The 26015-nt window shown below is 37.1% G+C and overlaps 1 protein-coding gene across 1 annotated transcript in view; it reads left to right on the top strand.

Moving 5' to 3' along the window:
- Positions 1-26015, top strand: part of CORIN (corin, serine peptidase) — a 118883-nt gene that overhangs the window by 67848 nt on the left and 25020 nt on the right. The window contains exons 6-14 of the mRNA XM_031066414.1: positions 2128-2241; positions 7906-8013; positions 9587-9655; positions 10362-10409; positions 13723-13821; positions 16838-17069; positions 18560-18705; positions 19428-19535; positions 23750-23863. Of these exons, the coding sequence (XP_030922274.1) occupies positions 2128-2241; positions 7906-8013; positions 9587-9655; positions 10362-10409; positions 13723-13821; positions 16838-17069; positions 18560-18705; positions 19428-19535; positions 23750-23863 (1038 nt within the window). The remainder of the gene's footprint in view (positions 1-2127; positions 2242-7905; positions 8014-9586; positions 9656-10361; positions 10410-13722; positions 13822-16837; positions 17070-18559; positions 18706-19427; positions 19536-23749; positions 23864-26015) is intronic.

The following is a 26015-nucleotide window of genomic DNA, read 5'->3' as shown; positions in this document are numbered from 1 at the left end:
TTTCCTTCTCTCAGGCCAGACTGGCATATTCACACAAAAGAGGAGTCCATTACTCTTTCTGTCTTAGTACCAGTGAAGCTCTGTACCGATGGCGATCTCCAGCAAAGCAAATCAAGATGGTTCTTTTTGAGCTATTTATGCCCTTTTCCTTTTTAAACATGAAGGAAATTGTGCAAAAGCCATGTTATAAGAATGTAAGATTACCCATCAGTTAAAGTTGCCTATCCAACCTCTAAGAGCCTTTCTTGTATGATGAATTACAAAATTTTGATTATGCTATCATATTGTGTTTTCACTTGACATCATCTGTGGGATAAACTCTGGTGTCCAGGGAACTAGTACTTCCATACCAAGGAAGTCTGTTGTTTCTAGGGGGCCCTGTGGAGTGACTGCAGAAATCAGGAAGTGCAGTGTATAGGGCAGGGAACTGGAGAAATAAAAAGATTGGCCCATAATGAAGTGTGACATTATCATATGAAATGAGATTCTTGCCCTGTCACTGTTGCAATGACCACGCTGAACAAGGCACTTGAATAAAAATTTTCTCTACTGTTCTTTGAACACTTCCAGCTGACTGGGCTCTTCATTTGTATAGCTGGAGTTTATTTGCAACTGGGGCATTTGCATCTACAAGTAAAGGCAGCAAGAGCTATTCTTTGAACATGTAAAATGACATCAGTCTTTACCCTCCAAAAAAAAAAAAAATCACAGGCTGACTTTTGTGTCTTAGATGTTATTATTCATTAGTCCTTATAACTTTCACTTTAATATCTCATTGCCTCATTTTTCACTCTGTAAAATGAGACTGTGACTGTTATCTGATCTCATGTTTGTCTTAAGCCTATTGTATTTTGCAGTTCATAATACCCTTCCACAACTGGTAGAATACTGATGAGGCTGTAACTCTTCAGTTAGAGGTTAGGAAATGTGTCCAAGCACACAGTGTGAGGGAGCCTGCTGAGGAACACATCACATAAGGCTGTGCAAAAGGATGGTGCTCATGGTTTTCACTACCTTGTCACTGATGAAGAGTCATAAACGTTAAATGGCACAAACCAGTTGAAAATCTTTGGTGTAAATTAGTATTAGGGCACCTAATTAGTATTTTGGGCACTGTTCAGTGAAGTTAGAGTTAGGAGTTTACCTCCTTTAAAATACATTGCATAAAGCAGCTCTCACTGCAATAACCATGTTCTCATTATACAACTGGAAAATGATGTTTGTATTGCAAAATCAAAATTATTTGGTGTCCAAGTGAACAGTACACCTAGAAATGTCATGGAAAAGATTTTGAAATTATTCCTAAGTTTTTATTACAAATGAATTTTCCATAAAGAGTGTGTGTTTCAGTTAACTAAGTTTGCCCCGTTTCTTGGGGATAATAAAATAATAGTGAGGCTTAGAAAAGAAGGTATGTTGAAAAAAAATAATCTCCAGCTGACAAAATTTAAAACTATTAATGAGCGTGCTGAGAGTGTGTGTGGTTGTGTGTAGAGACATTGCCATAGTGTGATAGAAAAGACTGCTATTCTAGGACCACAAATAAAGCTAAAAATCTAGGTAAATAGTTGAATGTGCGGTCAGTGCAAGCTGGAGCTATTTGTAATTTTTGAAAAGCACTGAAGAAACGTGCCCAGTGCTAAGTGGTACCTCAAGGCATCCACTGTATAACTATTGGTTTGGCAAACTGTGAGGAGTACCAGAGGGCTGTACGCTAAAGCCAGTCTTAAGCAGAAGTTATTCTGTTTTTGTAGGCATATTCCACATGAACATGTAAGGCTCCTTCCTTCATCCCAGGGCAGATTTAACCCGTGTAATAGCCCTTTCATGACTGCCTGTTGAAGTCTTTTAAAATGGGTCATTCACTGAAGGAAATTTTAAATGGCTTTGTGCTATCTCAAAAATTGTGATTTTGGTTTCTCTTTTAGGTTTTCCTCTTGACCTTCTTGCATTCAGTGATATTCCTCTGAGAGCTATCCTAATGTTTTCCAAATTGGAAATATATTTCAATTCCTGTGGGAAATATTGAATATCAGTTTAACATTTGTAAGACTCTAGTATCACTAACTTTGTAGTGTTGATGCTAATGCTTTTTCTCCACATTCTGTCTTTTCTGCTCTCTTACAGCACTGTGTGGAGGAGAGGAGAGTTTCTTGTGTGCCAGTGGGATCTGCATCCCAGGGAAACTGCAGTGTAATGGCTACAATGACTGTGATGATTGGAGTGATGAGGTCCATTGTAGTAAGTTTCTTAAACCTTGCAGTGTTCTGCTGAAGTACTGAATCCATTTAGGGAAACGTGGGAGCTGAAGCAGGCTATTGGCACAGAACAGGAGCTTTGCATAGTGTTTGCATATATTGACATTTGGACTCTGTCAGTTGCTGTGGACTGTGTTTAGCTTTGCTCACTCAAGCATGTGCTTTTGATCTATCAGATTTTATACCTTGAGGGAGCTTTGTGGAAATAAGAAGTATTTGGGTTTTTTTGTTTGGGATTTTTTTTAATGGATCAATAGTGTACATCAGAAAGGAGCACTTCTGATAATCAGCTGCACACTGTTAGTTGTAGCTTTATCCTGGTCCTTGGCATTGATTTTAGGCTAGATGCAAGACCATCTGTTTAGAAAGTTCTCTTAGTCGCAATCCTGGATGCGATTTATTTAAATTAATCCCAGTATGTGCTGCAGTAGAATGTGCATATGTGATAACTTAATATTTATTTATTTGTCTGTGGTAGTGCATGTCTTTAGAGCACCTATGTGTTTTTCTGTGTTAACGAAATACCTTGGACTACAAACACCTTTAGAAAAGTGAAGCTAATGTACCTTAAGAAAACAGTGAGAAGGCAAGAAGAAAAAGAACAGAGAAAGATGTGGAAAATTACTAAATGGGGACTATACAGGACATGATGCCACAAAACAGGATTTCTCATTCAGACTTTGAAAAATGTCAGACTGTGCAGTTTAGACTCAACTCAAAAGATTAGTTCTTATTAGTGATTTAAGAGCCTGGGCATTCCAAGACTCACAGAGCTGCTTTTAAGGAAGTTGTTGTTAGATTTTATCTGGAATACTCCAAGGAATAAATGAGGACAGCAATTTCCTCCTGGTCTCAATATGAATAAGGCTAGAGCTTGCTTTTCCTTTGATAGCCTACAATTAATTTCTTAGAGGGTGAGATAATGTCTATTATGTAAAAACTATTATATGTTTTTATTTTCCAGTTTTTCATGTCAGTGTTAGCTTTAGATTTAAAGTAAGCTCAAAAATTTAAAAATGCCTGTGAGACTATGGCTCTCATGTTCTATTAGAAATGGCAAAAGAAGAAATTAGTAGTAAAAGAATAAATACATTACATGTCTTGAAAAAACAAGCATAAATTTCAGGAGCTAGGATTACCTTTGAAAGGACACCTGTGTGTTTAGTGATACACAGTTTATATGCAGAGGGCTTCTTGCATTAGGATTCTTGGTAGGAGTTGAGAAGAGGGTGTGGAGGTCAAATAAGACTTTCCTGAATTAAACAGCAGAAGGAGCAAAACTGAAGGAAGACCTGTTTGCCTGAAAGCTTGGCTGATAAAAGATGCTGTGTTTCTTGCAGTCCTTGCCCCTCTCAAAGTCTTACCTCAGTAAATTACAGACTAGGCTGCTCAGAGTCCCATTCAAGCTAATCTTGAATGTTTCCAGGCATGGGGTGTCTACCACTTCTCTGGGTAATCTGTTCTAGTGTTTCACCCTCCTCACTGTAAAACATTTATTCTTTATGTCTAGTCTAAAAATACCTTCTTCTAAAACAATTCAACTTGTCCTATAACAACTTGCCCAGCTAAAAAGTCTGTCCCCAACTTTCCTATAAGCTTCCCTAAAGTGCTGAAAGGGCACTATTTCTCCCGTGTTGGGAGGGATGAAAGTTTAACAAGAAAGTTTTAAAGATCTGTATGTTTGGTAGAAAGATTTTTAAATGTAGAGTTTGATGAAGGAATAGAGATAGAAGCAAGTTTTGAGATAGAAAAAAAGAATTGTTGAGTTAGTTTTACTGGATAACTAAGAAGGTAAAGCGTATGTTAGTTAGAAAGAGTTTTTATGATTTAGAGAAGGATAAACTTATCTCAAACAAGAAGATGTTTTTACCAAGCAAGAAGATAGCACAGGCAAACAAGTCAATGAAGTTGCAAGTAGAAAAAAAGTCTCAGAATTTTTTACTGCAAGAAAACTTAATAACAACTTCTAGCTTAAACTGTAATGTACTAACTTTTAGTGATTAGAGAATAGTAACATGAATATAGTAATTATAATAGTTATGATAAGCTATAGATAATAGTTAAAGTATAGATTAGTTCTACTGTATTAAGATGCTCAGCAAAGAAAAGTATAAAATGCATTATAACCTAAACTAAAGGGTCTCCAGGCCTGCCTGCATCTGGAGCTGACAGCTGTAAGCACAAGCTCTGTCGCCCACGGCCCTAGACTACTGTAACCTCTTAGATAGAATAAACAGCATTTTAGAGAGCTGCCTGGAGTCCTGCATCTCTCATTTAGGCTCTTATACTCCAGGAGAAACAAGCCCAACCTTCTCTCAGCCTTTCTTCAAAGGAGAGCTGTTCCATCCCTATTGTCATTTTTGTAGCCTTGTCTGGACCTCTTCCAACAGGTCCATGTCTTTCCTGTGCTGTGGCACCTAGGGCTGGATGCAGCATTCCAGGTGGGCTTTCACAAGAGCAGAGGGACAGAATTGCTTCCTCAGCCTTCTGGCCATGCTGCTTCTGATGCAGCCTAGGATACAGCTGGCTTTCTGGGCTGCAAGTGCACATTGCTGGGTCATCAGCTGTTCATCCACAAGTTCCCCCAAGTTTTTTGGCAGGGCTCTTTTCCATCTGTTCATTCCCCAGCCCGTGTTGATACCAGGGTTTGCTCTGACCCAGATGCAGCACCTTGTACCTGATCTTGTTAGATCACAAGGCTCCCAAGTGCCCACTTCTTGAGCTTGTCCAGGTCCCTCTGTATGGCATCCTGTCCTTCAGGTGTGTCAATCACACCACTCAGCTTGACATCCACACCATCTCCCCATCTCATCTGCAGCTTTGCTGAGGCTGTGCTTGATCCCTTCACCCATGTTATTGATGAAGACATTAGATAACACTGGTCCCAGTACAGAGCCCTGAGGGACACCACTGGTCGCTGATGTCCTTTGGGACGTGATCATCCAACCAATTCCTTATCCAGCAAACAGTCCACCCATGAAATCCATCCCTCTCCAGTTTAGAGTAGGATGTTGTGGGGGTTTGCCCAGACCCATGTGCAGCAGGTCCTTCTGGATCTGGATCGTATAGGGATCAAATCTGCCACCTTGCCTTTTCCACCGTGCTTTAACCAACTGAACTTATCTCAGGGCCAAATTGTTGAATGCAAAAGATTCACCAGGCTTCATTTGTGTTTAGTGGAGTACAGTAAAATTGGAGTACAAGTAAAATTATATTTAATTTTGTGAAAATGGGGATATCCCCATAATTTATAAAATTTAAGTTGAACCTTTTACAAGTGGCAGCTGCCAAGTGCCCATCTTAACAGAGTAACCAACTGCCTTTACAATACATTATTGTAAATATCTTGAAGAAAATGTATATTAAGGCTGTTAGATTTTCATCAAGTGAATCTTCTTTCCCTGCAAGGAAGTTCATGTTCTTTTTGTTTACCCTGTCTGTGTGGGCCTGTGGGTTGTCTACCCTGAAGGACACTGCAGCAGCTTCAGAGGTATGAATGGAAACAGGAATGGGGATATGAATGGAAATTAAACAGTAAATTTATCCAGAGGAAATAACATAGAAAAAAGGCGGTTTTGTTTCATTTGCAGGAGGAGCAGTGGAAGAAGCACAGAAACTGTCAGAGTTACGAACTGATCAATAAGATTAAAGGTTGCCAGAGTACTTCATGCTGTTGCATATTCAAAACAAGTGATGTTTAGAATTTACTCTCAGCTGGGTGTTGGTCTGCTTACAGGAAGCAAGAACTTAAATTTATTTTCATTTAGTGTGGGGTTTTTGTTATTCCCTGTTTTATGAATAATGGTTCTTTTTGAAGCTGAATTAACCATTGAGTATGTAGCTCATGGCTCAGCCATATTATTTTACTTCATATCCTGAAGCATTTCCTTCTTATTAAGCTATAAATTCTGTTTGGACCTTCTCAGATAATGTGAAACTTGAAGAAAGCACTAATACATTGTGACGGTGTTTACAGGGGTTTTCAGGTGAGAGAAGAGACGAGAATGTTGACTTTATGTTCAGAAGGCTTGATTTATTATCTTATGAGATATATATTACATTATAACTATACTAAAAAGAATAGAAGGAAAAGTTTCATCTCAGAAGGCTAGCTAAGCTAAGAATAGAAAAGAAAGAATGAAAACAAAGGTCTGGGGCTCGGACAGAGAGAGAGAGCTAGCTCTGCTGTGACTGGTCACTAATTCTAAACATCTACATGAGACCAATCACAGATCTACCTGTTGCATTTTACAGCAGCAGATAACCATTGTTTACATTTTGTTTCTGAGGCCTCTTAGCTTCTCAGAAGGAAATACCTTAAAGAAGAGGATTTTCACAAAAGATGTCTGCGACAATACGTCTGTGGGGGAAGGAGAGGAAGTGACTCATGTTCAAGTTCCAGAGGTTTTTTTTCACCTAGGAAGTGAAACACTTGGTTGACATTGATCTGAAGGGGTAGAAACCCCACTGCACCTTCTGGAAGAGTTCTGCACCTTTCAGTGTCTAATATCCTTGGAATATCCTTAGAATATCCTTTTGCATGCTGCTTTCAAAGGGGAGCCACTGTGCAATCATGAACACAGGGATCACATGCCAAGAGGAGACAGGGAAGTGGTAGCATGATTCTGTTGTTTTGTGGTTGAGCATCTCAGAAGAAAGGAGGCACTTTGGTTCCAGTCCCTGTTTTTTTGGGCTCTCTCTCTGTTTTCTGGGGAATAACTCATTTAAAATGCCCCCATATGCCAGTAAGGATAGGCACAAAGGACATCCTTGGTTCCAGTGGCATAGCTCCAACAGGAAGGCAGTGTTGTCCACCCAGTTGTTCTGTATCTTGGCATTCTCCCTTGAAAGCTAGAGGTCAAGGAAAAGTCTAGAAGAAGGCAGTGAAACTGAGTTACTCCCTTCCTAGCTGTGTGCTTGAAATCAAAAGTTATTAGTGATGGGACCAGATACCGCAAACCATAATTTCTCTTCAACCCACTCAACTACAAGAAAGATTCCATGTTTTTATTGAACCTGGTATTATTCAAGTATTATGGTTATTCTCAGAAAATATCTAGCAGGCTTTGCTGATGCATCCAGTCATGAAAAAATCCACTGAGCGTTAAACCCAGATAGGGCTGACAGTAAGAATTCCTTGATGAGAAGGCACCAGGCCAAATTTGAGCTCCAAATTGTGTTAAGCATGAAGCTCATTTGAAGCCATTGTAAGACCAAAGGCAGGCTCAAAAGCAGGGTCTAGGGATCTGATTTTGCTGTTAGAATCTTCATCTCCACTTAACAGCCACATCAAGTACTCAGGATTTTCCTAGTAATCTGAAATTACTACAACATTTCTTGAGAACTTTATGTGTATAAATTAATTAAACATTTAGGTCCCTATGTCCAGCCAGAGCACTCTCTCCTTATGGTATTGATGAAAGAAACACCTGTAAGGGAGAGAGTAAAAATTTCTAAAAATGGCTTTTGATTTTTCATATTCTTCCAGATTAGTTTCTCATAAACTGGTGCAGACCAGTATTAATGCAGAGCTGTAAGTTGTAAGGTATCTTTAGCTAATCTGGTGTGTAATCAGTACATTCCGGGGTTCATAGTTCATATGAATGTTCCAATGCAATCTTAACATTTTCCATGCTTTGTTTTGTAGATTGCAGCAATGATGTATTTCGTTGTGACACGGGGAAATGCCTCAATTACACCTTTGTTTGTGATGGATATGATGACTGTGGAGACCTTAGTGATGAACAAAATTGTGGTAAATGAAAGTTATGTGCTTTTCTAAAGTCTCAGGACTGCCTAAGCCAGTAAACCTTTCCTGTAAACTACTGAAAAAGTAACATACTCTGCTCTTACTGGATTTGAACAAAGTGAAAACAGCTCACAGATTCTATCTGAAATTTGAAAAGGTTTAAAGGAGAGTTCTGGGTCAATCCAAATCTCAAAGGGTATGGTATTTATAAGAAATACTGCTATTTTCAATTTGCTTTAAACTAAGTCCAAAAGATGCTTCCTTGCTAGCTTGACTGGATTTAACTGAGAGTTAAGCAAACTATATGAGGGCACTGGTGGTGCCAACTGTTTTATAACTAAACTGTTTTTACATAAGATTGATAGTGAAGTTGTATGTTTTGATTATAAAATTCTGTTTCTTTCAAATTGTCTTGTCAATCAACTTTCCATGTTCTCATGACACTTACCTACCTACTATATGTATCTACCTACACTTAACTTCCATAGGAGAAACAATGAAGTTTTGACCTTAAAAAAGAATAATCTTTTTTAAAATGGAAATATTGGGAAACTTAGAAGGCCTTATTTTTACTAACTTTTGGTCCTGTTACTACACCTGAGAACAATTAATTTTTCTAAAACAATTTTTAACAGTTAAAATATTATTTCTCCCTTTTTCCTTTTGCTTTTCTAAGGAAGAACACAAAGAATATAAGAACTGAAAATCAAGGCATATTTTTGTCTGAGATTTTTTTTTTAATTTCTTCAAATTAAGCACACTCTAAGACTTTTCAATATTTTCTTGTTTTGGTTATTTAGTGGGTTCTTTTTCATAAATAATCTTAGTTTCAAGATTATTAACTTTTTCTAAATGTTAATCTGTCTCCTGTCTTTCCTACCTTGATGCAAGTCTTTTCTATACAATTTTTAAAATCTAATTTTTTGTACATGCTATAATTGGTTTTCATGGCAGATTTGGAGGACTGGACTGCGTGTATTCTCTCTATTTATTTTGGTGTAAAGTCAGTGTGCTCAGCAGAATGCTCTTTGTGCATTCAGGTAGAAAGAGTAAGATGACAATTGGAATAATTTCTTTGTAGGTAATTCTTACGTAAAATTCTAAGTACATGCAAAAAATATAGTATCTGAAGTTGAGAAACTTTTTTTAAAATGTCTTAGTAAAAAGATAAATGAAGGAAATTATTTTCTCTGATGGTTACTGAAAATATGGGTTAACTGAAAAGCATTCCCTGAGATGGTAAGCCACATCTTCTAATGGGTTTAACAAATCTTAGAAACTTGTTTATTTACAAATAGTCACAGCTGGGCACCTGAGAGAAGGAATGAGTGCATACAATACAGGCATTACAATTAAGTGTACATGTAATTACCATCTGCAAAAAAGTCTGCAGATACAAAAAAATTCTTAATATAATTTATTAATTCAAAATGGCTTAATTAATAAGAAAAAAATAGCTGAAATTAATATGAAGATTAGCTAATAACCATAGAACAATGGATCAGTAATATAAAATATACAAATGGCAAATGGTAACTTAGCATCCTTTTTTCTTTCTTCAAATTTGCATTTTATGTAGATTGCAATCCACTGACACATCACCAGTGTGGAGAGGGGAGATGTATAACAGCTGATTGGGTATGTGATGGTGACCATGACTGTATAGACAAATCAGATGAGATCAATTGCTGTAAGTTCCCTTAATCTCTAAATAATTTTTTCTTTCTTTGAAAACAAAAACAAAAAACAAAGCAAAAACCCAAAACAAAACAAAACAAACAAAAAAGTAACATAACTAGTGTACTCACTTGTAAGGCAAAACTATAAACTTATTTTACTTCAGAAGTTCACACTTGACAAATGTCTGTTTTTAGTAGACAGCAGCAGCAAATTAAACATTTGTTGCCTTTGTTAAGAAGTAAAGCATTGCTTTGTGTTAGAGCTTCTTATTAATTAGAGAATCAGCTTTTTGTTAATTGTGATGTTCCCACTATATGAGTAAAAATTATGTGCATTTTTTTTCCTTGGGGAAGCTAAGACTTCATCTCAGGCTGTTGCTAATACCTGACATTTATAGATTTATAGGTTCAGTCTCTGTAGGTAAAGATCAGTGCAGCTATTGGAAAATTAGCCGACACATGATGAGAAATGCCTCCTGATCTCCAGTGCGAAGCAGTGTTATCAGCTCCTCCTAACATAACTTCAGCGTCATGTTCAGATATAGTGCAGAGCTTCACTGAGCTCATTGATCAGAATATTGTTTTTTAATATTTTTTTCTCTCTAGCATGTCACAGTCAGGGTCTGGTGGAGTGCAGAAATGGGCAGTGCATACCTAGTGCATTCCAGTGTGATGGAGATAATGATTGTAAAGATGGAAGTGATGAAGAAAACTGCAATGAAAGTAAGCATATGCCTCATTTTACATTTCCTATTAAACCTACCATTGACTGCTGTGTTCTACAGTGCCTTTAGCTGAAGCTGTCTGACAAATGACTTTCTTTACCTTTCAAATAACACCTGCTAAGGCTGGTTGGTGTGTGCTTTCACACAGAGTTCTTTTTACTTTTTGTCTGTAGTATATATATCTAATTATATCAGATGACTAAATACTGATATAATACTGATACTGATAAGTATCACCCCCACTTCTTCCCCTTTTTAATAATTTTAAGTATTTAGTTATCTGATATAATTAGCTGTTACTTAAAATACATTGTTTGGAGCAATGAGAATCTACTATTACAGGAACTGGTGTCATTTGAGGAGGAATTTTCTCATTAAAATCCTTTTCTTTATCAGAACTTGTGAATCAGAAAAAGAATGTTTTCATAAGTAAACTAATGATTTAGTGTGACTAAGGGAAAATTTATGAGAACATAAGTTTTCACAGCTACTTGATAGCTATCTTATTATGAACTCTATGAGAGAAGAGGAAACTAAACAATGGCTTGAGCCCCACAACACAGTTTTCCAAGGACACTCAGAAAGCAATGTTGTTATGATGATTTCAAAATTTGAAGGTATTTTTCACATGTAATTCTCTTATTCCTGGTAAGGTATAGCTTCAGATTGCAGCCTTTCTTTGATGCAAGAATTATTAATGTATTTTTAAAATTATGTTAAAATTAATTATTTTAAATAATTTTGAATAGTTAACCTTATGCAGAAAGCTAGTGTTGGCAAGTGTAGTGCTAATAGGACAGGCTATTTAATAGTTATTAGAGTAGAAAAGACCTGTTATCATAAAATAGATACACAATGTGATTATATAAGCTTTGTTTCTTTAGGAAACCAGTCTAAAAGAAATCCTTTCATAAGCATGTTACTCAATCCCTTCTTTTCACAGAAAGTTCTTGGGATCTTCCTACTCCAATTTAAGTACTTTCATTCCAAAAAATACCTGAGAAGCTGAAGCATAAAAATTATTTTTATTTTTCTTCACTTTTAATGTTGACATTATAAAAAGGTCTTGCATGAAGTATCTTCTATTGTGACTGTGGCAATCTTAAAACCCAGAAACAAGTTTTTCTCCTCAGTTCTGACTGTGCACTTTCACAAAATGTTCACCTTTTATTCTTCCTTTTTGATGTCCAGTCTCAGTCTTATCCTATGAATTCTTTTATCCTCCCTTTGTCTTACGTGATGTGGGCTAGAAGTCAGTGATGTATTTTGTTCTCACTGCCTCTTTTTTCCCTTTTAATGTTGAAGCAATGGTTAAAAATCTTTTTTTGGTATGATGAATAGGTACAGGTTAAAATATTCAAGCAGTAGTATGGGGTGATAATTATCACTACATGATAAAAGATCTTTTTGCTTGCCATTAAACTGCAGAGCTTTTAAATACAAACATTTTCCTAATTTTTGTTATGAATTCTTCAATGTGCAAAAATTCTATCCAGTATTTTGCAGAATTGTGCATCGAACAATTCTTTGTTTAGGCAACCATATCCCATCCATCTTAATTTGCATGGGAATGTGTTGGCAGAATTTAGATTTCATTCATCTTTAGTTCCTTGCAAAGTCCATGCAAAAGCAAGGGAGAATTCTTGTTTGTAATTTACTATTGTATTTCTTAATATATTTTGTTGTTTCCAGCAACTGCAAAAAAATGTAGTAGGACATTCACTTATTACAAAGACTTTTCTGATCTACAAATAACATTTTAAAGATTTGGATATGTCTGTCAGAGTCGGTGGAGTTAGGGCTATTGGAGTCTGGAGTACTGGTTTTGTTGCAAACACAGTAAATATGAGAAATCAGCATGGAAGTTTGAGGTCAGGATGTAGTGACTTCCCCTTGCCTATAAAAGGATACAGGGATCTTGTGTTCTAGTAGCAGTTTATACATTCAGATATTACAAGTGACTGTTGCTTCATCTCTATCTGGAAGAGAAAAGCGGTCTCCTTCACTGCATGCCTTAAGGAAATTTAAGACATCTGTCTATGAGTACTGCTCTCATTCATTTTGTGACAGTAGAAATCTAATATAGATGTATTCACAACTGTTTCTGTGATCTCTTCAAAAGACAGGGTACACTGTGTTTGTACAAATTCAGCATTATTTGTGCTAGGATCAAAGGAATCTACCTTGTAGCACAGGGATTTTTAAAGTATAGGAAGGAATTGGAGCAACTTTAAAAATAATTTTAATGTAAATATTTGGGATAGCTTTAGAAGTCAAAAGGCTTTTCCTGCCTTTCAAGTTCCATTTTACAGTGAGATGCAGCTGTTAAATAAGATTGTCAATCACTATAGCAAAGAAATTACCTCTGTTGCTTCAATATATAACATGTATGAATGGAAGTAAATCTACTTTATAATATGATAGATATGACTATATCAATTAGACAAGATTGTTGTCAAGGTTATTGAAACTAGATCATTCTTCAGCACCTTCTGTATGTCTAGTGGAGTGATGAATGATTAATGTTCATGGGCAGTAGTGCAATACAAATACTAAGCAATCAGGGCAATAAGCTATTTTAAACAGGATAAGATGATGAACACCATCTATTTAGTCTCTCCTTACAGAATAGAAAACTAAATGACTCATTTTGCGCATGGAAGAAAAAATTTAATGGTTTGGAAAGGAGCTAGCACAACTATGATAGAGAGAAGTCCAGGGATTTGTCAGATAAAGTAACTACTCAAGTAGTTCAGAAAATTTTGATGAAGTGCTGGTTTTATTTATTCTGAAGTCCATTATTAGGACCATAACATTTTTGGATTTCTTTCTATTGTTGTTTGTTTTTTAACCAGTCAAAGGAGGACATTAGTCTTCATCTCTGACCTTTCATTAGGATGTCTTTTATTGTCAGTCAAAACTATCATAAAATGAGAAGCAGATCAACTGAATGGCATTGAAGAATAATTCCCAAACAGTGCTCTCTTTCAGCTAGGACCTATTGTTCTTTTTGAAATGTGATTTGCAGGAATTTTCATATTCTGCATGGTAAATGTCTTTCAGAGATCCATGCCTCTAATTCAGAAACTGGGATGTAATTTTTTATATTGAACAGAGGGATAAGAAAAGTGAGAACTGAACAGTGTTGCACACTTTTCTTCCTTGCTGCGCTTAAAATGCTGTTGGGTACTTACTGAAATATGTAAAGGAAATACTTAATTTTTATGTAAACACTGTACTTTCTCATTATACTCCAGTCATTTTTATTAGTATGGTAAATAATTTGAAAAGTGCATTTCTACTTCCCTCAGATCAAACCCTCTGTCAGGAGGGAGACCAGAGGTGCTCTTCCTGCCCTGATCCCTGTGGAGCTTCTCCCTGTGAGATGAGGAACAGCCAGGCAAACTGCAGTAAGTAGGTCATGTGCTTCATACTATTACTCTTTTCGAGTGTTCTAGTTTATAATGAGGATGCAGGGTATAACACAGTAAGTAATACTTCAATTTTCTAGCTAATGTAGATGTCTAATGACTAAGCTTTGAAAAGGGCAATGTTGAAGAAAATATGTCATCAAAGCTCTTGATTATTGATGTACTAGGATTGATAGCATTTGACATTGAGGTATTTTAATTTTCTCTTCTGTGAAATGTATTGCAGATAAAGGAGTAGCAGGATCTCTTAAGCTGTAGGACAGACTCAGAAGGAAAGACTAACATTTGAGTTACTTAAAATGAGTCAGATGTTCCCCTGGACCATATGTTCTGTTTATTCCTCTCTGGATTATCAGGAATTGTGTGTGAGAGTCAATGTTACTATCTTCAAACCTACAGTGACACTTTTGCGCATAACGTAATGGAAGCTTTCTAAACACAGTATGAAAATTATAATCATATTGAAAAGAGATATCAAAAATGTAAAGAGCTATCCTCCAGCAGCATTTCAGTAGACTAGATTTTCTTCCAGAATTCACTTAAACCTATATAAATACGAAGTATAATAAAAGAGAATGATATATGTACATTTCAACCCGTTAATCTTGAATAATGTTATGTTATACAAAGACTTAGAATATTGCATGTACTTTTGTGGTCATCCTGAAATATTGGTGAATGTGGAAAGTTCTGTACACATCAAAGAAAGATGTTTACTAGCCAAAATCAAAAGATGAGCCCAAACCTATGTGGGCATCTCAGGCAAAAGTATGGAAGGACAAGGGATGGTTCATCATGAAGGAAAGGAAATGGAGGTAATGTGGGGAGAATTGTTAAAGTCATTGAACCTCATGTACCCTGAAGATGTGACTGAGTGGTTTGAGACAACAGAAACAGTTCAGTATTGGTAGTATGCCAGGATTTAGCAATGAGGAAAAGCTGGAAGCTTTGTGATCATCAAATTAGCAGTACATAGTAAAACAAGATACAACACCAAATGTCAGACCAAGATAGAGTTCTTTATTCAGCTAATCAGCCCAGTTCTGCTGATTAGCTGAATAATTGGCTGTTGGATCTTCTTCCAGCTTCTCTCAAAGATACAGCTATGGGATAACACAGTTGTCACACTGTACTAGCAGCTGATGCTGGCAACTGGCTAACAGAGAATATTAATCATATTAAGGTATATTTAGCCCCAGAGTAGACAAATATATGCATTTTTTACTTTTGAATGGTATACTTTTTTGTGGAAAACTTTTTCAATATATCCAGAGTAAATAAGTTTAAATAATTTCACAATCATCTCATTGCTAAATAAAAAGTTAAATTTCAGTCTGAATTGAAGTGAAATTCTGTCTGTAGTTTTCTGTTATGGTAGAAAATTGAAAAATAAATATTTCAGAATACCAGTGTGAGAAGAAATACAAAAGCTATACAATTTTTAGAAATCCAAAATACTTGGCTAGTTCAAAATTTGTTGTGATAAACTCCCAAATGTTGGAAGATTTTTGTGTGTAGTTACAATATATATGTTATCATATGGACTTGTAGCTGTTGCATCTGTTTTGTCTTTGCTTATCATTCTGATTTGTTAGTAGTTACGTCTTACCCAAATTAAATTATTAGCATGCAGACTGTCTCTTGCGCAATGCTTGTGCAATACATAACCTAATTGTCCCCTCCTTCAGATCCTGGTAAACAAGGAAAAAAATTAAAAGCAAATCCTGGCTTCTGTTTTCTATACAGAGATTTTGTGCGGTCTCTGTCACTACAGATTTTTACAACCTGACTGTCTAAAGCCTTGAGAAAGCTGATCAGTCCTCAGAGCTGACCTGCTTTGATCAGGGCATTGGAGTAGAGACCTCCTGAGAGCCTTTCTAATCCAAAGTATCCAATGCTCTCTGTCTTCCTAATTTTGACAACTGCCCTGTCAGTTAAGTGTGTCATGGTAGCATAGTAGATACACCAGTATGTTGCTGTGCAGTACACACTGCAGGGCGATAGAATATAAGTAAATAATGGTTGTATGGAAAGTAATCTTACCCCTTAAGGAGTTGCAGCTGGGTTAATTATTAGAGATTGGGAACAGGCCTGAGTTTAACAGGCCGCAGCTGTAGCCAATGAGAAGAATGTTATAAAAGAGTGGATTGGTTGGTTGAGGGGAACTGGAGTCAGTTGGCTACTGTGAGGACAAGGAAGAGTCAGTGCCTAGAGGACCTGCCTACAAGAAATATGAAGGAGGTATGAAACTCTAGTAATACGGAACCTTTGCAATGTAATGGAACTCTTGCACTATAATGACAACATATGGCAACCCTGAATGTGATTCAAGAAAAAGGACTTGCGCCGGCAGTTTATATACAAGCACGAACGGGACGGGACCTCGTGGATTCGGCACTAAACTATATGACCTCGTGGATTTGGGATGACCCCATGGATTTTGGACTAAACTATATAACCCTATGGACTAAACTGTATAACCCTATGGATTTGGGATGACCCCATGGATTTTGGACTAAACTATATAACCCTATGGATTTGGGATGACCCCATGGATTTGGGACTAAACTATATAACCCTGTAGATTTGGGATGACCCCGTGGATTTGGGGAAACAGGACTCGACCATACAACCCCGTGGATTCAGGGAAAAGGAATACTATTGAACTCTTGCAGTATAATGACAACACACACTGTTCTGGTTTAAGGATAGTTTATTGTATCACCTTAAAGTTAAGATGTTGCTCAGAAAGTTAATGACTATTAATAAGAAAATAAAAGTATCTTAATGGGTTATGAGGTAGGCAGAATTCAAGCCTGCCTTTACTGGCATGAATAGGCTTGTAAGGGATCTCTAGCTCTGGAACTTGTAGTTTCTCAAGCCTGAGAGGATATCCCCTGACTGATATTTTTGTAAATATGTATGGAATTATTTCTTTTGAATTTAATTTAATCTCACACCATTTGTGGTTCTGTTTGTTTTCTCTCTGTGAAAGGTCAGTGTGAACCAATTACTCTGGAACTTTGTATGAACTTGCCTTACAACTATACTTATTACCCAAACTACCTGGGCCACAGGACACAGAAGGAAGCCTCTATCAGCTGGGAGTCTTCCCTTTTCCCAGCTTTGGTTCAGACCAACTGCTACAAGTACCTGATGTTTTTTGCGTGTACAATCTTAGTACCAAAATGTGACCCCCATACAAATCAGCGGATTCCACCTTGCAGGTACTATACTAAACCGTATTTCATTTCATTCTTGACTGTCTGTCATAGTAGTTTTTTCCAGTTTTATGCTTTCATTGAAAATGCTGAAAATTTTGCTTTGGAATTCTATAGGAAAAGGCTGCGGCTGACCAGCATGCCCAGGTCCCTCTTTGGAGGGCTGCTCTCCAGTTTGTGTCTAGTGCCGCTCCATCCTAGGTGCAGGATCAGGCATTTGTTCTTGTTAAATTTTATGTCTTTGATGATTGCCCAGTGCAAAGGCCTCTTGTCCCTTCAGAGTCAACACCGTCTCTCGGTTTTGTATAATCAGCAAGCTTGCTAATGATGCACTAAACTGCTGCATCCAGACCATTGATAGATGTACTGAACAGGACAGGCCCTGCAGCTGAACCCAGAGGAGCAGCGCAGGTGAGCAGTCAGCAGCCAGATGGAGCCCTGTTTGCCAGGACCCTTCAGTTTTTCACCCAGGGCATTGTGAAGAAAAAAAAAAAATTTAATTCACTAAAAGGTCAAAGGAAAATGAGTGGAATAAGATACCTTCCATGAAAAGACTGTCTCTAGAAGAAAGGTGTGTAAATAATCAAAATGCATAAAGGCAAATTAAAATTGCACAATTACAAAAATTACAATTAAAATGAAAAATATTTTTATGAAAGAAATGAAAAAAAAAGGATGGGATCCTTTGGTTGAATATTTTTCAACCTACTAGGATCCCAGACAAAAGTAGTGGCTAAATGTTTCAAACATTAGGGGATTTTTCTGTTACGCCTTTATACCTTTGTAATTTTGAAGCATTTCACAGTGGGTATTTTGAGAGAAACCATGGATGATTCTTAATCTCAGTGGATTGAACAAATTTTGCAGTGATTCCCATCTTTTATAAGGTTAAAAAAATGCTACAGAAGGACTTTATTCATGCCTTTTCCTGACTAACCAAACCTGTCTAACAGCAGATGAAGATGTAGAAAGTATTCTGTTGCTGTAACTGACAACAGCCTCAAGACTGGGCTGGTCTGAGCTTTGCTTTTCCTAAAGTTTTAATTTCATTTAATTCATTCAGGGAGTTCTTCCCTCTTTTGTTTGCAGGGTTAAATATTTTGTCCTTCTGAAGCGCTGTGGTTTCTGAGGTAGCATAATCAGAAGAGGTAGCATTTCACTCATACGAAATGTGTTTCTTTTTTTTCCCTGAAGGAGAGCAGTTTGTCCTTCTTAAAAATCATTCTCTGCCATCTCTTACAGAGGAGAGCATGTTTGTGAGCAGTTATATTTGGTTATCATTAACCTATTTATCACATAACTGCACAGCAGTAACTTAGCTTTTCAGCCATAGCATTCTTTGATATATGTATTTTTTCATATTAAAACATCTGTTTATCTGATTTTTTTTCTTGATCTTCATGTTTAACTGCGGCTAGGATTATTAACTTCAAGTATCTGTGAATTTCCAAGCCATTCATTCAGTTCTTTAGTGCAATTCTGCTTTGTCTCCTCAGGACTTTATGTGTACAGTCTAAGGAACGCTGTGAGGCTGTGCTTGGGATTGTAGGTCTGCAGTGGCCAGAAGATACAGACTGCACTCAGTTTCCAGATGAGAACTCAGACAACCAAACCTGTCTAACACCAGATGAAGATGTGGAAGGTACCTCTTACATATATTACAGCAAATAAGAGATTTAAATGGGTTCCCAAAGTCACTGGTCTTTGTTTTTTTCATACCTCCGCTTTAATTATAATATTTAAACTGTGGAAATTATTCCAAACTGAGTTTCTCTACTCAGCTGTGCTAGTCTCTTGGCAGAATTCTTTGCTGGATTTCTTGCTCCAGGGAATTGCTGGCACTCAGTGAAAGAGCTCCTTAAAGATCTGCCAACTCTGTTCCACTCCTTTGTCCCAAAATGGTACTGTGAGATAAGGCAGAAGCAGTGAAAGGGTTAATTAGTGGAAAGTTATACTTGGTTTTCATTCGTTGAAATAGACCCATAATTGTCAATCTCCTTTTTCTTTTTTTTTAATCCTGGGGATTTCTTATTCTTATTTCAATGCATAATACACCACCACAATGGTGAGAAGAGAAGCTAGGAAATTCATACCCACGGTCTAAACATTGCATGCCAGGGATTTGGCAAAGCAATGACATTTGATAGAGGGCAGCATGGAAGGGAGAGCTCTGGAAAATGCTGCTCTACCACGTTCCTGGCGCAATTAAGAAAAGTCTCACCTGATGCATAATTCCAGTCTCACAAGCCTTCTATCTGTGTTATTTAGCCTTCTGAAACAGCCTGGGTGACAAATCAGTGCCCATGCCATGATGAAGCTTTATCTTAGGGAGTGCTGTTTGTCCCTGTTGGTTGTCCTTGGCAGAGTGCTCCCCCAGTCACTTCAAGTGCCGCTCTGGGCGGTGCGTGCTGGCGTCGCGGAGGTGCGATGGGCAGGCTGACTGCGAGGACGACAGCGACGAGGACAGCTGTGGTAAGGACATGCTGTCAGCTGGAGTGGAGGGCAGCTGCAGCATTGCAGAATGAGCTTCATCTTTCGTTCAGTTATTTGAATTGTAGCATGAGAGTTCAGAGAAGGAGAAACCCTTTTTGTGTGTTTAGAACTATCGGGGTTTTTTAAAGACAATATCAGTAAAAATACTATAGCAAGAATCCTTCTTAATCAACATGAATACTATTTGTGATACCTGATCATTTAGATTCTGATAACCATACTCTATGATGTTTTGAGTATTCCTTAAAGAATCAAGCTAAAAAATTTCTGCAGGTTTAGTTATTTTCACATTGCTGAAGGCTTTACTGAGCTAAAATGTGACTCCCTGGCAGATTAAATCTTGAATCTGTAAATGTGGTTGTAAATTTATACATGATTATGTTCTCATTAGGATGTATGGACAAAAGATGTCATTATGATATATTGTGTTGCTGAAGTGGGTTCTGCATGCTTTTTCAGATTGGTCAACCTCAAGTTACAAATACAAGCATAAACCCTTAAAGTTTATTCTCCAACATGTTTCTGAGTTTACTTTTACTATAGATGCTTTTGACTTTTAACTTAACGGGATGTATTGAGCCTGTAATAACCAAGAAATCTCTTGGTCACTACGTACCCTTCTACCTGCTGGCAGAACAGTTTCAGAAGGAGAAAGGAGTTCTAAATATTTATTAACTGACTAAGCTGCAGTCTTCAGGGAGGTCTGCATGCAGGCCTGGCATCCCTAGGGGCAAAGAGAATAATCATACATCACTAAGGATTTAGAGAAGAGGTGTGCTTATGAGCAAAGGATTGGAAAACATTGCAGCAGAGTAGGGTTAAGGTGCACAACCTGTGTATTTTTTTAAACTGAGAATGGGTTAAGAGGGTAGCAGTTTATGTGAACAACAAAACTGTGACAATAAGAGAATTTATACTCAGAGACAGTAAAATAAAATCCAACACCAGAAAGCTAAAGCTAGGCTAAAGTTCAGTCTTAGCAGCCCTATAAAATGCTTCTTTTCAAAAAGCAGATTGTTTTAATGTTTGCAGTAGCCAAGGGTTTATTTACCCCCAATGAGTGATGTATTCTCAGTCTCTGGGAGTTTCCAGATCATTCTTGTATTCTCTCTCCTCTTTCTTTATTTCTTTCCCTCCCCTGTAAACAAAGAAAGAAAGGGGTAAAAAAAAAATGTTATGCTCTCTGCAATATGATTTAATATTAGGTCATTCTCTTATTTGGGTTATAAAGAAAAGTCAGAGCTGATGATCACGGTGATTCTTTCAGAGTTTGACATCCCTTTACTTTGAATCAATTGTCTCAGTTGTCCTTCCTGCCAAATATTTTTTTGTTGACACCAATTTTTAACTCCTTAGAAAACAAATTATGTGTCTTTTAGGATAATTTTGTTCTCCTAGACATTAACATGTGAAATATTGTTCTAATATGTAACATTCGTTTCTCGAGTGGATCTCTCTCTCAAGTCTAGACAGAATGTCACAAGCAATCAGCAGAATTCTTATCAGTTTCTATAAATATGGAAGACTGTATCAGCTAGGAAATTACTGCTGTCAGGGTGACATTACATTGACCAGGGCTAATACTGTTACTGAAAAACAAAAAGTCCTTGCAGAGCTCCAGGAGCAGCTGTCTCTAACTTATTCATATTCCATGTGTGCAGGACAAAATCAAAACTTGATGATCTTTCCATGTGTAAATGGATAGCTCAAATTTTCTTAGTGTTATCCTTTTAAATTGGTTTTCTAACATTAAAAAAAGACAGAATGTTTAATTTGAACCCCTTGTATTTGAAGTGCTTTAAATGATCTATGTGGAACAGCTTTACAGGGCAGGCAGAAGGAGGCTGAAAAAGACTAGCTACAGCTTTCTTTTATGCTTAGACTACTCTGGCCAAAAAATAGAAGTTAGAACCCTCCAAAGAGACTGAGGTGTACTCTCCCCATGCAGAGCTATATTCAGCACCCACTGTCTCCTTCTGTCAGCAATCCCTGCCGTGCTTTCAATGGGCTTTGTGAGAGGACATCTCAGCCACGCAAGTGCAGTGAAATCCTCAGACTTTAGTGCCATCTACACTGGGATTTGGGGAGAAAATTTGATTGAGATTACTGGAAGTGAGACTTTGAGTGCAGTAAAGTGCAGGGAAGGTAATTTCAAAAAAATATTATTATGAAAGATGTCACGAGATTTTGTGGTATTAAATATTCTAGTTGGTTGTAATTGACTGCATTAAATTGCTGGCTGCTGAGCAATGCCTCTGGCAGGGAGCAGAACAGGGCCCTACACCTACTAAAGAAATTGAGGACATAACATTCATAGCCAATACTGTCTTTCACTATTTTCTGCAATCTGGGTTTTGACCTGTAGTATTTTAGGTGAGAGAAAAATGTGGTGGTCTTGACATTAATCATTTAATGATTATTGGGTGGGAAATGTATACATGGACAACAATTGGTAACTTCCTTCATATTATTAAGAGGAAGGCAGGTAAGATCCTATATGAAACCATATCTCTTGTCAAAATGTATTTTTGAGATGGGGTTAATGTACATATAGACATGTTTTTCTAGCTCTGTTTTCACTCCCCTTTCATTGAATTAAAAATGCATGTCACAAAAGTAATTAGAGATGAAATATAAATACTCCAAATGGTAGATGATCTCTACCAACAAAACAGTGTATTTGAAGACTGAATTTAGTAACTAGTGAATTTTTCATAGGGAATTGTGTATTTGTCTATGTGACTAGTTTTGGAGAGTCTTGGTACACTTCACAGTGTAACACTGTAATGTGTGATGAAGAGAAAAGGAAACGTGTATTTAATGAATTGTAAACACTGCTAAAAAATTGCTAGGTTCATAAATTATGGGGAGTTTAAGCTTTTTGTATTTCATGTTAATATCAAGATCCTAAGATGGAATTCCTTGTTCTATATGAGTAGAGATTTTTTTTTTGTTTCAATTAATTTTTCATCAAAAGTTATCAGAAATATTGTCAAGAAGGAGACCTGGAGAGTGGTGATACCCAAGAAAGTTATTTGATCATGAGGAATTAGTTTCAAAGGTTAAGGCTATTTATTTCTCTGGGCTTTAACATTTATTTACACGTTTTTTCAAATCTAAACAAAATCAAGCACCCCACGCATCCAGGTACAGGTAAAACCTGAACGGATTTTTCCATTAATCCAGTAGGGATTCTCTGATTCATATTTGTAAAATATGTACTTCAGAATTAAAATTTCTTGGAAACGATATATGTGCTTATAACTTACTGCTTTCACAGTTGCAGGTCCTGGCAAAAAGAGGTGCTGCTTCAAATACTGTTTTTAATTTATATCTGAATTATTTGTATGTATGAACATCAGGGCTATCAATTGAGTTTGCCCTTAGATTAACATGAAAAGTATCATCTATAGAACAGGGCAAACAAGGCAATCAAATAATCAGTCACATGTTGTCCTTAGTCAGGACATGTCATTTTTTATGGCTTCCTAGAAAACCAGTGTCAGTCATGCAGGACATTAGTATGTCAAAGTATTTAAACTGATACCACAATAAAATGGTTTTTTAGTTGATGGAAATAAAAAGTGGAATAAAATAATTTCTAAAATGTACTTTGGCCTATTCTTAATTTCCTCTAGCTGACCAAAAGGAATTTTTCTGTCAAAGCACTTTGACATAGTTTTGTATTACTTCTCTTTCTACTTTTCATTCTGATTTTGTGTTAGATTCTGCATCAGCACTGCCAGAAAAAAAGCATGTGTTTCTACAGTGTTTCATGGAGATTCCATGTTTTTATAGGATATGCTTTTGAAAGACCAAGGAATTTCTATGGACTTCAGAATTCTGAAAGTTCTTATATTACTAGCAAATGTATTTCAAGAATAGTGGTATGCGTTTTGAGCTAATTGAGCTAATGCCTAAACCATTAGAGATATGTATAATATACACTCATAATACAATTATTATTTCAAAAGCACTGAAGTACTATGAAATGTTAAAATATTTAGATCCATTTATCAGGTGTGCACTGTGCCAGTCTTATTTCCATTTCTTCATTAGTAACAATTCTTGGTACCTTCTAAAATTTATATTGCAAGTGAAAATATTTTGTGTGTTTCAGGACTTTTAAGGAAGAAAACAGTTCGTTCAATATTGCATGCAAGTATTTCAGAACTGTGCTTCTCTGCCTCCAGGTTGTAGAGAAAGGGGTCTTTGGGAGTGTCCTTTGAAGAAGGTGTGCATCAAACACACGATGATCTGTGATGGTTTCCCAGACTGCCCTGACATGATGGATGAAAAGAATTGCTGTAAGGACTCATGCAGTTTGTTGCTCCCTTAAAAGGCTGATCACAGTTTTGGGGTGTTGGGGTCCAATAGAAATCAAAGTAAAAATGCTTTATGCTTTCTATAAGCAGAAAGAATTAGTCATTCCCTCAGTTCCCTTTTCAGTTTGTCTACAGCACCAATTTCTCTTTCCTCATCTTCTGTCCTTTGTCATTCACATCCTGGGATCCTTTCTGTCTGTTTGGTCACTCTCATCCTCTTTTTCTCTTTTTCTTTTCTTTTTTTTTCTTTTCTCTTTCTTCCTTCTTGTTCTTGTGCCTTTGTACTTTTATTCCTTGTAGATTTTTGATTTTTCCCAAGTTTCCTCAACTTCATTTAATATACACATAGCTCATAGCTGGTCACTGCTCATTTTTTCCTTGATTTATACTTGATTTTACTTCTGATCTGGTTTTTTTGGTAAATGTCCTTGTTTAGTTTCTTTCCTGATTGATGTTTCTTAGATTCTGTCTCCCTACTTGGCTCCACAGGTTTCTTCTGCAATCCAGTCTGTGATAAAAATCAAGGTATAGAACTTAGGAAGGTGCACTGGTGTCATGGGCACGCTGTCCATGTGCATAGTGCAAGTCTGTTCAGAGTGCTGGCAGGGAGCAGCCTGCACCCTGCTCCCCTGTGGGGGCTGTCCTCAGTTCTCTTTCCTCTGTTTCCATCTGAGAATGGGATGGGAAGTGGTGGAACATCTGTACGCAGCAGCTGCTTTGCGGCCTCCCACCCTGCATACTGAGCTGGCAGTGAGTGCCCTGGGATGTTAGCTCCACTTTCATTAATATTAGTGGTACTCTGAATTCTCTTCTCCTGAGAAAACCTGGTGTGTGGGCATGCTCCCAAGACCAGGAAGCAGAAAAGACATACTGGGAGAAAGTCTGCACAACAAAGGAGGGATCACTGGTTGGTAAAGCTGGTTGAAAACTGAAATTTTTCATCTCTCAGGAAACTTGGAATTTTGTCATTTTTGCTGGGATGTTTGGATATAATTGTGTGATTTAAAAGAAGTTGCTCCTGAGTCTCTGGAGTTCTCTTGGTAGGAGCATTTTGTGTCTTAATTGAAGCCGATGAATATGTTTGCCAAAATGAAACAGCAGCCTGCATGTATTGCTAGATCAAACTTTGTTTCTTTTTGGGAAGCTGAAGCTCACAAAACATTTCTTAATCTGCTTTTTGTTGTAAAGATTATACCATTTAACTTCCAAACTCTGTGTTGTAATCTAAAGGATGGAGGTGGTATTAAAGTGATTTACTCATGATCACACATTAGGATTATGACAGAGAAGAGATTACTAAAGGGCCAAGGTTAATCTAGTTCATAATTACCAGAGTATATTTCCTCTCTGCTTTTGATTTGGGGCTTGAATAGTCTAAAATGGCAGCAAAGTTTTCCCAGCTGAGGGCTTCCAGTTTTTGAATTATGCTCTCTCTGGAAGGTGGAGTCAAAGTGCTTTTTCTGGTTTTGCATGCTTTATTCCAGAGCTAGAAAGACCAGGGGTAGGCAACACTGCCTGCTCTATCTGTATGGTTTTCCCTGTGGAGTGCACTTTTGTACTAGTGTTGCAGATAAGTGCTTGGATTCTATGGCAGTATAAATTCTGTACATCAGCCAAACATGGGCACAACTGAATGCAGCTCCCTTCCATGCATTTTCTCCTGCTCTGCTCTCCCCCAGGTCTCAGAATTCCATAATGATGGGGTTCATAGAAGCTGGAAGTGTGTTAGTGAGGAAGGTACTGTACTTCTTCACTCCTGCCATTTGGAAGGGAGGTTGTTGAGGGTAAAGTCATTTGCAAATGGAAGCTCTTGTGGTTCCCATACTGAACATAGTCTGGAAATCCATATGTAAGGATACCAGCTGTGAACTGGAACATGTCTATCAGTACAGCAGTTCTCACCTCTAAAGTAGAGATAAAAATAAATATGTGATTTTCAAAAGCAAAGATGAATTCAAAAATTAATACATAATTGCTGTGAATGAGAAGAAATAGATATTCATTGTGGTAAAATATTTTTTTCAAAAATCATGAAGCACTAAACAACTTTGGATCGGTCGGCTAAAAAGCACAGAATGGTATTTTCTCTTACAGCTTCTGAGGGACTAAGACAGGTTTCATATTACAAGATCAC

Source organism: Geospiza fortis, unplaced genomic scaffold, assembly GCF_000277835.1.
Source record: "Geospiza fortis unplaced genomic scaffold, GeoFor_1.0 scaffold40, whole genome shotgun sequence".
NCBI lineage: Eukaryota > Metazoa > Chordata > Aves > Passeriformes > Thraupidae > Geospiza > Geospiza fortis.
The sequence above is the reverse complement of the archived record's forward strand: the minus strand, read 5'-3'. Positions and strand labels throughout refer to the sequence as shown.